This window comes from Cajanus cajan, chromosome 5 (assembly GCF_000230855.2).
Source record: "Cajanus cajan strain Asha chromosome 5, NIPB_CcT2T_4, whole genome shotgun sequence".
Classification (NCBI taxonomy): Eukaryota; Viridiplantae; Streptophyta; class Magnoliopsida; order Fabales; family Fabaceae; genus Cajanus; species Cajanus cajan.
The window spans coordinates 11,136,006-11,152,634 of NC_138521.1; the positions used below are offsets into that span (position 1 = coordinate 11,136,006).

General features: G+C 32.6%; 2 protein-coding genes across 2 annotated transcripts; one reads left to right on the forward strand and one right to left on the reverse strand.

Moving 5' to 3' along the window:
• The first annotated feature begins 203 nt into the window (after window positions 1–203).
• On the forward strand, window positions 204–6,482 carry LOC145958225 (uncharacterized). The gene is made up of 2 exons (XM_083074928.1): window positions 204–4,478; window positions 5,076–6,482. The coding sequence occupies exon 1, from the start codon at window positions 213–215 to the stop codon at window positions 3,144–3,146; it is 2,934 nt and encodes a 977-aa protein (XP_082931054.1). The 5' UTR covers window positions 204–212; the 3' UTR covers window positions 3,147–4,478; window positions 5,076–6,482.
• Window positions 6,483–13,424: 6,942 nt separating this feature from the next.
• LOC109792522 (cytochrome b561 and DOMON domain-containing protein At3g07570) lies at window positions 13,425–16,401 on the reverse strand. The gene is made up of 4 exons (XM_020351942.3): window positions 16,004–16,401; window positions 15,313–15,715; window positions 14,197–14,477; window positions 13,425–14,047 (listed from the first exon to the last, which is right to left on the reverse strand). Exons 1-4 carry the CDS (start codon window positions 16,187–16,189, stop codon window positions 13,766–13,768), a joined length of 1,152 nt encoding a protein of 383 aa, XP_020207531.1. The 5' UTR covers window positions 16,190–16,401; the 3' UTR covers window positions 13,425–13,765.
• Between the last annotated feature and the right edge of the window lie 228 nt (window positions 16,402–16,629).

A 16,629-nucleotide genomic window follows, 5' to 3' on the forward strand; every position in this document is an offset into this window, starting at 1 on the left:
GAAACTTGGTTCACTTGCCAAGTGATAGGTTTGCGAAAAACCTCATCAAGTTTCTGGCGCCGTTGCCGGGGATTTGGTGCTAATTAGTAATTTTTAATCTTGTGATTTTGCAATTGTGTAGATAATCCATTTTGTGAATAGCTACAATATAGAGATATTTGTCTTGTTGTGTTTTGTGGATTCACCTTCCTGTGCAGATTTCTTAAAATTGTATGAGAGGAAAAACTCCAGCTGAAGAATTGCATTTTGACCCTGAAATTGAAAGAACAGCAAGGAGGAATAATAGCAGAACAAGAAGGCTGAGACAGTTAGAGAGAATCTTAGAACAACAGCAGGATTTTCCAAGTTCTTCTACTTCATCAAATCAACCAATGGCTGAAGACGGAACAGGAAATAATAATGGTGGAAATGGACCAACTAGGCCTCCCAGAAGGACCCTAGGTGATTATGCACAACAACAGGGTCCTAGACATTTCTCTAGCATTGCAGCTCCAAACACTTCTAGAGCCATGGAGATGAAACCTGCCTTCCTTACCTTGGTTAGCTCACAACAATTTGCTGGCCTTGACCATGAAGACCCATACTCACACCTTTCAAATTTTTATGAGTTATGTGGAACAATGGGAATACCTGGAGGTGATGAGGAAGCTGTGTATTTGAGATTGTTTCCATTTTCTCTAACAGGAAAAGCTAAAATTTGGTTACAATCTCACCCAAATCAAAGTTTGACAAGCTGGGGTGATGTGGAAAACAAATTTGTAAATAGATTCTATCCTTCATCCAAGTATATTAAGGCCAAGTCAGAAATTACTACTTTCAGGCAAGGTGTAGATGAACCATTTTGTGAAGCCTGGGAGAGATTTAAGTCATTGCTCAGGAAATGTCCTAACCACGGGTTTGAAGATATAGCTCAACTGAATTTCTTTGTGAATGGAATCAAGCCTGAGGTGAAGATGTTATTAGATGCAGCAGCTGGTGGCACCATGATGACTGTGAGTCCAGAGGAAGCCACTCAAATCATAGAATCTCTGGCATCTTCTGATCACCAAGCAGAGCATGGGAGACATCAATCTCATAAAAGAGGAGTTCTCGATCTTAACACTAATGATGCAATTCTTGCTCAGAACAAACTGCTGTCTCAACAGATCGAAGCATTGACTAAGCAAATGGCCAAGATTCCGCAACAGCTTCATGCTATTGCTTCTTCTTCAACCCAACAAAAACCTTCTTTAAAATGTGATTTTTGTGGAGGAGATCATCCTAATGGTCACTGTTCAGAAATTCCAAATGAAGAAGAGGTCAACTATGTGGGGAACCAACAACAAGGAGGTAATTTTAATTCCCGTAATTATAACACTAACAATTATATGCAGGGAAATCAAGGTTGGAGAAGCAACAATAACAACCAAGGATATGGATGGAGGAATGAAGCTGGATCATCCAATAGGCCACCACCACAACAACAACAGCAACACCAGCCTGCTTATCCTTCTATGCATGAAAGAACCAGCAAGTTGGAGGATACTCTGAACCAGTTCATGCAGGTATCTATGAACAACCAGAAGAATACAGAGGCATCCATCAAGAACTTGGAGGTGCAGGTGGGTCAGCTAGCTAAACAATTAGCTGACATGTCTAAAGGCCCATTTTCAGCCAACACCAAGACCAACCCCAAGGAGTATTGCCAAGCCATAACAACAAGAAGTGGAAAGGTGGTAGGTGGTGATGTTGGGGTAAGTGAGAAAAATGAAAAGAAAGAAAATGTTGAATTGAGGGGGGTTGAGGAAGAGATTGAGAAGAATGAGGGAGAAAGCAATAAAAATGAGGGTGTAGATAGTGAGAAAATAAAAGAGAAGAATGAAGTTGAGAAGGAGAAAAATAAAAAGAAGGGCAAGGAAGTCATTTCCACTGTTCCTATTAAAGACTTACCTTACCCTCATGCCCCATCTAAGAAAGAGAAGGAAAGACAATTTGCAAGGTTTCTGGATATCATCAAGAAGCTGCAGATTAATATTCCTTTCACTGAAGCCATGGAACAAATGCCTACATATGCTAGGTTCATGAAGGGATTGTTAACTAAGAAGAAAAGAATTTTTGAAGAAGAGACTGTGGAGCTTGAGGCAGGATGCAGTGCCATTATACAAAAGTCTCTACCTCAGAAGTCCAAAGATCCAGGCAGTTTCACTCTCCCTGTATCAATTGGTAATCTATTAGTGGGTAAGGCACTTTTAGACCTTGGAGCCAGTATTAACTTGATACCTTTATCCATGCTGAAGAAAATAGGAGAAGTGGAAGTGAGACCTACAAGAATGACCTTGCAGTTGGCAGATAGGTCCATCAAGCATTCACATGGTATAGTGGAAGATATGATTGTAAAGGTTGACAAGTTCATGTTCCCAGTTGATTTTGTAGTGATGGATATGGAAGAAGATGTGGAGGTTCCATTGATTCTGGGCAGACCCTTTATGAAGACAGCTCGAGTTCTCATTGACATGGATGAAGGAAAGCTGAAGGTGAGGGTCCAAGATGAGGAAGTGAGTTTCAATGTATTTGAAACAACAAAGTTTCCAAAAGGTCTCAAAGATTGCTTCAGAATTGATGCATTAGATGATGTGCACTTAGAAACTCAAAATGATTTCAAGAGCTCATCGCCACTAGAGAAGGCTTTGTCTATCTCTAATGAAGAGTTGGAAAAAGTCATTGGTAAAGCTTGTTATCTGCCAGTGGGATTGGAATATAAAGCATTTGGGGCTTTGAAGGCCTTAAATTATGATTTGAAGGCAGCAAGAGAGAAAAGAAAGCTTCAATTGCATGAATGGGAAGAAAGGAGATTGAAAGCTTATGAGTCTTCTAAGTCCTACAAGCACAAAGCCAAGATGTACCATGACAAGAGGATTCTGAATAGGAACTTCCAGCCTGGCCAGCAGGTATTGTTGTTTAAGTCCAAGTTGAAACTCTTCCTTGAGAAGATCAAATCTAAGTGGTCAGGTCTTTTCTCAATTAAATCTGTCAAATCCTATGGAGCCATTGAACTTGAAGATCCTGCCTCTGGAAGGAATTGGTTAGTTAATGGTCAGAGGCTCAACCATTATTTGGGTGGTGAGATTGAGAGATTCACCACAAGCACACAATTAAAGGAGCCATGAACAAACAGGATTGTCAAGCTAAGGACATTAAATTAGCATGTTTTTGTTTTAATTTCGTAGAGTTGCTTAATTTTAGGATGATTGTGTTTGATGAGTTGCATGTTGTGTTTTTAATATGTTCAACATTTCTGGTTTAGTAAGTTTTGTTTATGTGTTGTGAGTTAAGATTTTGGATGTCATTTTGTTTTTGTGTGTGTGTTTAATATGTTGTATGTTTATATGTTTTACATATCTTTGTTTATGTGGGGTTTGTAAGTAGTTTAATGATTTGGAGTGTGGAGTGAAAGATATTTGTGCATAGAGAGGTTTGGTTCAATGTTTGTTGTGGTGTTATAATGGATTTTGGCTAAGTACATGTTAAAATCGTTTTCGCTGGGCTGACTGTCAATCCTTGGTTTTTGGGGTATAACTCTATCTGTGGTTATCCAAATGATACAAACTTTATGTCAATAGAAAGATAAGAGAAAATACTATAACTTTTATGAAGAAGCCATTTTCAAATTCCTTCATCTACTGTGTTAAATATTCTAAAAACCGCAACAGTTTTAACTCACACTGGCAGCCTGACCCATGTTCACTAAAACAGTCATATCTGGAGTTATAGACCTTGTTTTTGAGTGATTCCAAAACGACTACACAGCTAACATCCACAGCTACAACTTTCATGAAGACCACATGACCAAATTCTGTCATTTTTGTGTCCAAAATCTCACCGCTCCAGCGCCAGTTTTCACTTAGCGCCAAGTCTCGGTTTGAGCCAATTTGTAGGTGAAAATTCCACAGCTGGAGCGCCAGACTCCACAGCCATGGCGCCAACTCTCTGGAGCTCAGCCTTGATCTCAAAATTTCACAGCTGCAGCGTCAAAATCTGCAGCTAAGGCGCTAACTTTCTGTTCCAGCACCATTGCTTAAGAAAGTTCCAGCGCTCAAGCGCCAGTTGCTACCGCCTTAGTGCCAACTCTCTGTTGGCCTCCTTGTTCATGTTAAATTTCCAGCGCTCAAGCGTCCATTCTCAGCGCTATAGCGCCAACTCTCTGGAGCATATGGAGAGGTGTTTCAACTCCAGCGCTCAAGCGCTGGCTTTCACAGCTAAAGCGCCAAGTCTCTGGTGCCAACTCTGAAATCTTGGGACTCAAAATGCGTGATAAAACCACTTTCCCTCCACCTTTTCATTTCTTACTTCCTCCACTCACGAACACTCTCCATCTCCCCACTCTTCATATCCCTTTTCATCAATTCCTCCTCTCATTATCTCTTCATTAAGATCCCCATTTTCCTTAGTCATTCCACACTAAAACACCAAAGCACTCATCTTTTTGCTGGGATTTCAAGGTAGAGTCTTCATCTTTCTTCCTTCTTCCAATGATCTTCGTATTTGTGAGCTCTTCATCTCTTTGAATCTTTCTCATAATCTTTCATCATTTATGAACTTTTTGATTGATTTGGAAGTACACCAATGTGGAATTGCATGAGTTTGGGTGTTTGATTCTTCAATATTGCACATGCATGATCCTTCTCATTTTCTGCCTATGTTGTGTTTGAAGAATTGCCTGAATGAGAAAAGTATTTGATTTGAACACAATGAAAGCTTTGAAAAAGGTGATCACTGAAATGGTTCATTTTTGTGAAGAAATGTAAACCTTGCATGGCAACAATTCACCTGCATTTTGCTTTTCTTTCTCATGTAAACCATGTGTTTGGTTAAATGCGTGAGTGAATTTGTGTTCTTTATCCAAAGTGTGAAATCATTGATCATGGAAGCAAATAAGAAATATTTGCTTGTTTATTGGTGGCTTGGAAATAACTTTAGTGCTTCACATGTTACAATGTTTATTGATCATTCCTTATGCTCCATGAAGAATTATATTGTGTTTGTATGATCAACTTGTAGACTAACTTGGTTGCAAGAATTGGTTGTAAAATTTTCAGATAGTTTGTTCAAAAGGTGGCAATTCAAATGGAAGTTCTAAAGCCACTCATAAAATCCCCGATGCACCAACCTCACCACCACCATCTGAACTGGCCTGGGGACAGTCCTATATTTTCTGGAGGGGGTAGAGATCAAGGAGATCAAGGTGAACAACTTCATGGTGGGGAGCAAGAGCATGAGCAAGCAATGATGAAAAGGAGGAGTTTAACTTTAATTTTATGCCATTTTTTTAAATTCTAGTTGTTTAGTTTTTGTTTTGTTAACTGTTTGAACTATCTGGTGGTTTATATACTTTTTGTGAAAAAAAAAAAAAAAAAAAAAATTTGTTTGTTGAAAGGAACTAAATGAGATGGATTTTAGATCAACAATAGTAAAAACACATCTTTTGATTCACTCAAGAATAGCTTGTTTTGCGGCTTGTTTTGAGGTAACACTCTTTCAACTTTGTTTAATCATGAAATTGTGAGTTATTTGATTAGCATGGCATGAAAAATCAATAACTGAACACTTAGCCAAGCTGGTGAGTGAGAGACCAAACAGTGCATATATATTTTTTCACTTTTGAGAGCCATCATCATGGTATATGTGTTTGCATTGGTTGAATCTTGAATGATTGCTCTTGTGAGAAGTTTTGGACAGGATCAAGGCATTCCATTGTAAATAACTGAAATCTTTTTAAGCCTAGAACCAAACAGCCAGCCAGAATTGAATCTATTCTTCAAAACCTGTTTGAGCCTTAACCTTCAAATCACCTTAAACCTTTCCCAAATACCAACTCATCACTCTGACCAAATTCTTGAGAGTAAATGAAAATGAATTGGGGATTAAGTTGGGGTAGTTGGTAAGAATTGCCAAGTGGAAAGAAAATGGGGAAAGTAAGCCAATGCAAGTTGAAGGGAAGAGTCACCCCTCCATCATTTTTCTCTGTTCACATTCAAGTGTGCTTGTTATTTTCATTCTATCATTATTTTGAAATCAAAAAAAAAAAAAAAAAAAAAAAAAAAAAAATCAAAAAATCAAAAAATCAAAAAATCAAAAAAATCAAAAAAAAAAAATAAAAAAATAAAAAAAATAAAAAAAAAATAAAATCAAATCAAATCAAGAGCAAAATAAGCAAGCACCTGTACAAAAAGTCTTAAAAGAGAGAGAGACCTCTTGAAATCTAGGCAAAGAACCTTAAGGAAAGAGGGTGTGTAATTAGAGGAAGATTTTGGGCTGAGAGATCTGGTTGGAGTTGAATATTTAGAGTGAGCAAACTGGAGTGTTTGGTTCATGTTCATTTTACTCTCTTGAGTTTAAACCCTGTTAATCTGAAAAACCACATTCCTTTGTTAACCAAGCTTCAGTCAACCCTCAACTTTCCAAAAAAAAAAAAAAAAAAAAAAAGTCCTCGTGATCCTTAATTTCTCTCAAAGAGTAGTACTGAAGAGATGATATCAATGCTTATGTTCATAGAAATGATGAATGGACTTGAGAGAAACACTCACCCTGGAGAGCCATTGTTGAGAGAGTATGTTCAGATATTGGTTTGTAATGTTCATGCTATGATTTGCCTTGCAATTTTTGTGTTTGGGCATGGTTGTTGTTGTGGGCACCTCAGTGAGTAGAAATTGGTTTTTGATGGTGAATTGATTGAGTGTTTACCTATTGTTGATATAGAAGAAATCTTATGGTAGGAAGTAACCTTTTTGGTTTTTGATTGGTATCTTGTTGGGGACCAACAAGAGATTAAGTTGGGGTAGTTGTTGAGTGCATTTTTAGGCTTGTTTTGCACTCAACTTTTGGCACTCTTTTTGGGTAATTAGAGATAATATGTATGTTATTTCACTCTTTTTATTTAAATAATTAAGTTATATTATAAGAGTAGAGGAGTAGTAGCAATTTTAAGGAATTTCCTCATATTTTTGCAGAATTTTTTGGCTAGGCAGAAATCCACAGCTATAGCTGTGGATCTGGAGCTCGAGCTGTGAAAATTTGGGGAGAAATTGTGAAGTTCCAGAGACTTGAAGCTATAGTTGTAGATCTGGAGCTCGAGCTGTGAATCTGGAGCTCGAGCTGTGAATCTGGGGCTCGAGCTGTGGAAATCTGGAAAGCTGAAGCTCGAGCTGTGAATCTGGAGCTCGAGCTGTGGAAGTCTGAAAAGGGTCCAGAAAGTTGGAGCTATAGCTGTGAATCTACAGCTGTAGCTGTGGAGATAAAAATCACTTTTCTGCCCCTATTTTAAAGTTGATATAAATAAAGGAAAAGAAAGAAACAGTGGGGGCACAAAATTAAGGAAAGAAACAAGAAGCACAGGAGCACTCAATTAAAAAAAAAGAGAGACAAGGAGAAACAAACAAGGAAAAAGGAGACAATCATTAGTGGAAAAACCACTAATTGAACCAATAATGCAAAAACAGCTGTATATACATTGATTGGAGACTACAGCTGAAGAGGAACTGATTGGGGGCTGCAGCTAGGGAGTTACGTACAGGAGCTCCCAAAACCTCTGTTTTTCATCGGCAACTTTGTACTCTCTTATGGAATTTGCTGCAGAATTTGTAATGGCCATGAGTGGCTAATTTCATTGAGGATTGGTTGGATGTAACTACTAACTCTTCTCCTTCTTAAATATATGCATTTTAATCTCATTATTTGTGTATGATTCTTTACTTAATGCTTATATCGGCTTGATCACCCGTTGTATGAATTTTTGGTTTTTGAATCCAGTTGGAAAACGTTTTTGAAAACCCGAACTGAATCTTGCACCTAATCAATTCTTGTTCTAGGGATAGACTTGATTTGGTTAGTCACATTGTTCAAGTTCTTGTTCTTAATGCGAAGTGTTGAACTCAAAACATAGAGGAATCATGTTTTGAGCTTAATGACTTTAGGATTCAACCTTGAGGAATCTTGTTGGATTACTTAATGAACGTGGAAATAATGGAATTAGAATAGCATTTATTTTAAGAAGATCTATGAGTTAGCAAGTGCTTCCGAACCAATCCTTGTTTCTTAATCATCATCCTTACTACGTTTGTTTTACTGTATTGTTTTAATTTATCATCATTCATCCGCAAATTGAACATCATTTTCTTATAAATCATTAGAGTAAGAATTACTAATCACTCAAATCCCTGAGGACGATCTTTAAATACTACTTCGAAACTTGGTTCACTTGCCAAGTGATAGGTTTGCGAAAAACCTCATCAAATGCCTCTTGAGGTTGACACTTGAAAATCTCTGAAATCTCCTTTGAAGTGTTCTTCAATGGAGAAGAAGTCTTGATAGGGATTCGGTTACTTCAAGATTGAAGTAGAAGCTTGATGAACCAAGGCAAGGTTTGAATGAACCTTGAGGGAAACCTTAGAGAGAGTTCTCCACGGTTGTAGGGACTCTTGAGTGAGAGAGAAATCTGATTTCTATTCTCATAAATCTTCAAAAGTGAGTACAAGAGTAGGAAAATCAAATATATAGGGGAAGGTAGCTTGTAGGAGAAGCTAACCTTAACCATGGTTCACTAGGAACCATGGTAGGGTTAACTTAAACTCCCACGGTTTAGCTAGCTTGTAGGAGAAGCTAACCTTGACCATGGTTCACTTAAGAACCATGGTAAGGTGAGCTAACCTTACTTGAGTTTAGAAGCTTGCAAGACAAGCTTCAAAACTCAAGAAGGAAACTTAGAAATTTCGGCCAAGTGAGAACTAGTAAGCTAGGCAGCCTTGAACCAAAATTGCTCCATGAATTATTTTGAAAATCTTTGATTTGGTTTAGTTAGGTTCATCATATGATGATGAGACCTAGCTAAATCAAATCTATGAAAAATTAGGAGCAAAATGAGTCCAATATGTAAAATTTTGCCTAGGCCCAACTCAGACCCAATTTCTAAGCACACCCTCAAGCATTGCTAAATGTCACCCCCTTTTCCCTACTGAAAAAATACAAAATGAAAGTATCAACTAGGGAGGTTAAATGGAGTTAAACTCTCCAAGTAACCTACCTCAAAATCAATATACAAACACTAAGATAAGCAAATAAAGTGCTTCACAAATACAAAAGACTATGTATAAACTGTACAATGTATACAAATAGAACTAGGCCTTCTCTTCATGATAGAGCATTCCAAGTGAAGATTACCTTGGGCTTGACAAGCCCACTAGTCTTCTCAAGGTCCAACTCTTCCTGTATTCTTCTAGTCATAGCTCTGGTCACTGGGCCCTTGGCCCATGATCTATCAGTCACACTCCGTTGGTTGGCGGTTGCGGAATTCTATACATTTGCACTGCTAAAACTAAAATGAAAAAAAAAAAGAGAGAGACTAAATTTTTATATAAAATAATAAAATCCGTTAGTTTAAATATTTTTTTATAAAATTGTTTTTTAAATAAAATAAACATATCTTTTTCTTAACTTCTTAATTTAAAAAAAAAAAGCAGTTTTCTATTTTTTTTATCAAGAAACACTTTTATCTGTTTTTTTTAATTTTTTTAAAAAAATTTCTTTTTAAAGTACTATGTGCAAAATTTCAAGCGTATGGTTCAGCGATAGGGGTTGATCCACACTTAAGTAAGGTCAAGAATTCGAATCTTGCCTTGTGTATGTAGCCGCGTTAAATCTTGGGGTCACCTATCCCACCCTTTGAGGTACCTCCAATGTAGCAAGGAGATTAATTACTGTTATCAACGGTAAATACTTCAGGACGAACAAAAGAAAGTACTATGTGCAATTGTTCTTATTAAATAAAAGAGTAGAGTTGTTACACTAAACAATAACAGTATTTGGAAGTCTACATGAACTAAAAATAATTAGATAAATTAAAAAAAATTTTAGGGGAAGATAAATTAACTTAATAACTGAAAAATATAGATAAATGAATTGTAATTAAATACATGTATATATAGTTTGGGGTTGTCTATTCTAAGCAACTTTACATATGTTAAGGAAGATTAAATATCATTATCAAAATACTTTTCTCATTTAATTAACTAGGATGTTTTGAAAAACTGCAATATCTCTTTCATATTCATTTAACTTGCGTCTTCTTTAATTATAAACCTTTCATTTTATATTTAGTATATGATTGAGTATTACCCACGTACCCGTATTACCTTTAATGAATTGAATATTATCTATAATTGTATCGGTTAATCAAATCAAATATTTTTTATTAAAATTAAAATAAATTTTAATATTAAAATATCATAAACATATTATATAAAAATTGTAAAATATAAATAAGTAATTAAATTAAAAGAAAACTAATAATCAGTGTCACACTTCAATAAAAAAATAAACAATAAATAATTATAAAAATAATCATTTTTACTATTATTAAAAAATGTAAATAAATAAAATTATAAAGTACAATTATTTAAAAGAGAGATGTTAAATAAATATATGAGAGAAATAATTATATTTTTTTTTCAAGATCTCATAATTAATTAGATAAAAAATATACTTTAATAGTGGATATTTAATATTCCTGAACATGCGTAAACACATCATATACATTAATCATATAAACACATTCCATTTTACTAACATTTTAACATAACTCCAAGCGTGTGGTTCAGCAGTAGGGGTTGATCTACGCTTAAGCAAGGTCAGAAGTTTGAATCTTGCCTTATGTATGCAGTCACGTTAAATCTTGGAGCTAGCTATCCCACTCTTTGAGGTGCCTCCAATGTGAAGATTAGTCACTACTATCAATTCTGGATACACCAGGGACAAAAAGAAAAATCTTCAAACATCCTTTTCCCCCTAATTAATGACTTCTCCTAGTTTGTCTGATTGACTGATTAAATGTTGGTTGCCAATGCCATCTCTTTGCTTTACTTCACTAGAATTAAACGAAAAATTGAATATAAGTAAATGTATGTATAAAATAATATTGCACAGATATTTTCTTCACAAATCTTTCATAAATTTATATGTTTGGGTGAGAAGGAAATTATAAAGAAAAAATATTGAAAATAATATTTTTATTCAGATGAAGAAATGTGAAAGGAAAAAGAAAATAATCAATATTTGATATTTAAAAATAAAAATTTATTTATTTTATTTAGTTTTATTTCATTTTCTCTTCGATTTAAATTTGAAATCTATCTATAAAAAAAAAATTTAAAATATAATTATCTCTTCAATACAATATTGACTAGGGCCAATCTTGAGATCGTTCTAGAGGTTCAATCGTCCCAAATTTATAACTAAAAAGGGATCCAGATTTTTTTTTTAAAAATAATATATGATTGCGAGGTAAGTTTATATTATTTTTTAAAATAAAATTATCTCTTATATGTTTCCTTTTATATCTAAATATAAAATTTTAACGTTATTATAATCTCTATTATTTTTATTATTAGTTTTTTTATGTATCATATATTTGTAATTAAAATAAATAATTATAATATAGTAAAAATAAATTAGACAAAATTTTATATACAATTAAAAATATTTTAAGTAATTTTAAAGTCTAAATATCTACAATCAGTGACTATCTGTTTTTTCTTAATTATTAAGTGATTATTTATTTAATTATATAATTTTTAATTCATAACAGATTTTTTCTATTCATAAATATAAATCTAAATATCAGATATAATATTAATTAATCTATCAAATATTAATAATTTTTAAATATTTTTATTAAATAAAATATAATTAAACATACGAAATACTTCATTATATAATGAATATGAATCATCAAAGTGACGTATCACCCATCATTAAACCGTGTCTTACATAGTGTTTTTAAGAGTGTTAAGATTATCTTTTAAATTTTATTATTATCATAATGTTTAACTTATTTCTAATAGTTTTATTTTATATAAATACATGTTAGTAATAATGTATATAAATATTTAAATAAATAAATAAATATATATATATATATATATATATATATATATATATAATAAGAAATATTTTATAATGCAGATTTCTGTTTCTTATTTTGCATTTGGATTGTGCCACTGCACTTTTTCTTCTTAACGTTAGAAAATCTTAATATATAATTTTATGAGGAATTAAATATATTTTAATTATTTACAAAAATTACATAGGATTTATAATTCTCAGAAATCATGATTATTCGGTATGAAAAAAAAATTTCTCTTACCAAATGCTTTCTAAATGTGTGTTTGATAAAGAGAAAAAAAAATAGAATTGAGAAAAATATAAAAAAAAAACAAACAAATAGATAAGTAGAAATAAGTAAGAAATAAAACAGAATTTTAATTATTTAGTTTAAGAATATTATGAGAAAAATAAAGGAGAGAAATATATATTAAAAAAAGTAAATAAATTTTTTTAAAATAATTTTATTTTTAATCATACGTAAGTTTTAAATTTTAATCAATTATACTAACTTTTTTTTAATTTTAGGATTTTGTGGCCGTTTATAAACATCCAATATTTGATAACAAAAAATTAAAAATCATTGTGGCAACTTCTTACTGTCACAAATAATTAAAAAAAAAATTAAGTATACGATTTCTGACGGTTAAATAGAAAGTGTTTTAAAATATGACAGAGAGAGTCATTTCTTCATCATTTATACTTAGTGAGACCCACCTTTATACTAAACAATTAATCTTATTTTCACTTTCTCATTTCTACTTTCTCCTTCTATTTCTACCCTATTTCTATACACCAAACAAGGGAGTAATATGTACTTTCTTGCATGTGTGAATGGACATAGAATTTCAACCTTCAACGATGTACATGTGTGAATGAGATTTGATTCTACATGATTGAGTCTATTCTGGACCTTATATAGAGGACTTTAACCTCATTTAAAAACAAAACCAACACATTGACCCAAAACCAGTGAACCTTATTGCAAGTCTGTAAACCCAACATTGAAAGAATTCATAATCTTTTGATCCTACTTTAACTCCTACACAACTGTGAAGCATGAGATCTAATACACAGTCCATTAACCACACACAATGCAAATAAGAAGATTCATATTTCTCGAGCTTAAAATTATTTTTCTTTCATTAAATTTAATTATTACAAAATAAAATAAATATTCATTGTTGAATAAAGAAATTTCTCAATAGATGTTTTTGTTGTAATTAGTCCTCCACCCTTCATAATTTATTTAATTAATTAGATGTAGCAAATTTTAATAGGCATCACTAGGGCGTTATACTTTCATACAAATAATTGACTATTGACTTCATAATTTGGCTTCAAAAAGCCCTTTTCTTAAATGAGTTTTTTTTAATAAAAAATGTTAACTGCTCTTTTTTCCGAAACTTATTTGAAAATTTTTCAGTTTCATGTCTCATCACAATTCCAATTATGTTAGTTGCATTGAGATGAGGCAGCGAAAACCTGTATTAGGTGCATATGATAAATGTTACAAATAGAATGTTTTTGATAACTTTCTCTATAAGTACATATATTATAAGAGAAGAAAATAGACCGAAAAAATGGAATTAACTTTTTTATAAGATAAAAATAACCTACATATAAACTAAAAATAAGTATCTAGAAAAACTAAATCATTTTTTTTTACAAATTAACTTATGCATAAGTTGATTAAAAATTATGAAAAAAAATATTACATGATGTAATTTTTTTAATATTTTTTTTCTACAAGTTTATACTGGATTCAATACGGCTAATACTACTACTGCAACATATTACATCAAAAATTACAAATGATGTTGGATTGAAGCCAAATATGTTAAATATTAATAAGCTAACTCCAGGGATTGGTGAATGATGATGTATCTTTGGACCGAGTCTCTTTTCTTGCAATAATCCACATTCTTATCTCCAAAACGACAGTGATAATGAATAAAACGGCAATAGTGACTCCATAAGTAATAAACGACTTAGATCCTTCTCCTCCTAAATGGAGTCCATAAAAGGTGTTAAGCACTCCAAAGATAATCAAAATCCTCCCCACGTTATGGTGATACCAATTCCAATACTTTCGTATCTTCGATTCCTTCCCTGGTCGTAATACAATGGCTAATACCTATCAAATCGAATCACAAACATGAGTGAAAATTAAAATCATTATTCTTTTCACAAAAATTGACACACAAATTAGAAGCTATAAGGGCCAAAATAATATAGTGAGTGTTCAACTATGAATCAATGTAAATTAGATAAAAATTAATTAACCTGGAGGAATCCAAGGAGAATGATGACGATCGCTATATTTCTGTGATGAGTGACTTTAGAATCGAGTTTCTTAGATAAGAGCAATCCACATAAAATTCCAATTATGCCAGCCACAAAGCCAAATGTTTGAATGGAAGCATGGAAATAGAACCACATGGGATCCCATTGCTTGGAGTAGCGAGCAATCATGGATCCTATTATCATTAGAATGCTCCATCCCATAATGTTCAGAACCCCATGACTTCTTCGAAGATTTAGGTTAGAATTTTCACCGGTAGCACCTGTTTGTTGCAAGAGACCCAAAGTCACATTGAATTACATTTAACTTAAATATATTTTTAGTTTTTCAAATTTAAGATAAATTTATTTTTAGTCTCTCAAATTTAAAATTGATCTTTTTAGGTCTTATAATTTAAAAAAAAAACATTTATTTTAATTTTTATATTCAAATTTTGTTAAATAATTTATTAAATATTGTCACATAAAATTTACTTACTCTATTAGTGAAAATATCATATTAAACTCAATTGATATTAAATAACTATTTCAATCTGTTATTTTCATATGTTATTAGTAACTTGATAAGATAAAATAAATTTTTTAAAAATTACAACTGAAAAAATAACTTTAAATTTGAAAGACAAAATAAATTTTTCATAAATTTAAAAGACTAAAAAGATATTTACATCATTACATTTTTACAATTCAAAATCAATTATTTATTTATTAATTCAATATTTATTTTTATAAAAGTGGATTCGAACCTAATTTTGGCCATCTCACTTATCAACATGAGATCTCACATTTTCTTTTATCGAGAATTATATATCTCAAGTATAAATTATAAAATTGAATATATACAAAAAATTTGATATGGGAAAACTCAATAAACTTAATAGTAGTTAAGATTGACTTTAAAAAAGTGAATTTAAGTTTAAATCAACCTTAAAAATAAAGACTGTTTTTTATATTTTATATATATATATATATATATATATATATATATATATATATATATATATATATATCATTTTAATCATCTCATTTATCCATGTATTACAATCTTCACAATATAAGATTATATATTGATGGTGACCAAAAAGCTTAATGACTAACCTTTATTATAATCTATGGTGATGGATGTCTGATCGACATGTTGGGCCAAGGCGTAATCTGGATAATTAGGAAATTGGCCATTGGGACCAATGGCAAACAAGAGATTTGAAGAAGGTTGGGTGGTTTTCAACTGGAAGATGAGGTAGCCAAGCGAATCAGTTGCTGGGACAAAGGATGCATTCATAACATAAATGTCACCTTTGTTACGAATCACTTCATTTGGTGATTTTCCAGCCAGATAGTACAATTGCATACCCCCAGTACCTGGAGATGGCATCCACCCCACTATTGCACTAGAACCCACCATGCTACCATCTTTCGAGAACCCTATAGCCGCATAAGCCTTTAAGTCCAAAGGGAATGAGAATATGAAGCTCCACACATCTGATGAAGCCTTAGCATACTGTTCACAAACACACAAACAACAAATTAGCTAATTAGTTTTTAATTAATTGCCACACTAAATTCAGTTCCTTAAACTAGGTCTAAGACTTTAGTCTCGTGCATGAAAAAAATAGTCAATTAAATTTTCGGATAGAAATTAATCATCAATAAAATTAGTATATAAGTATTTTATCCTCTACTAAAAATGATCTAATTTCTCGATAAATATTAGTTATAAATGAAGTTAATGGATATTTCACATAGATAACATAGATAAAAAAATGTCTGACTAAACACAAACACATACTCTAAGGATGAAATTGTGAGTAGGCCACACTGGGCTGCATAGAAGTGCACTTGTATCGAAAGGGTAAGGAAGCTGAATTTGCACCAATTTGGAGGAGCATGAATCTTGAGAAGTCACAAAGGTTGATGAACTATAAAGGATAATGAACAAGAGTATTTGGCATTGGCAAAAGTGTGTGAGCTTCATCTTTGCGTGGAAGTAGCTACTTAGGATGTGCCATTGATTATGTTACGTTTTATAGTGAGAATTGAGAAACGTATCCCTCGTAATTAACGAGCTGTTTCTGACAATTGGCATTGCCGGCTGGAACATGACAATGGACATGCAGACACGGTTATGGTTTCGTTCAAACGTTCGATAACACCGACCCGGACTGCGTACGATGTTAATTTCCTTTTAGAAAATTGATCAAAAAGATATCATAATAAATTTATGAGTTAAATAAAAGGAAGTACTTGTTGGAATATTATTGTCTTGCAGCAAGCTACTTCTCACGGTAGGGAAAATATTAAGAAGCACAAGTCAGAAAGTGACCTGAACGTGACATATACTTCTGCTGCTATGCAAAATAAGATTTTTGACTTTTGCATATTACTTTTTTAATGTGTCATTTTAATTATCTTCCT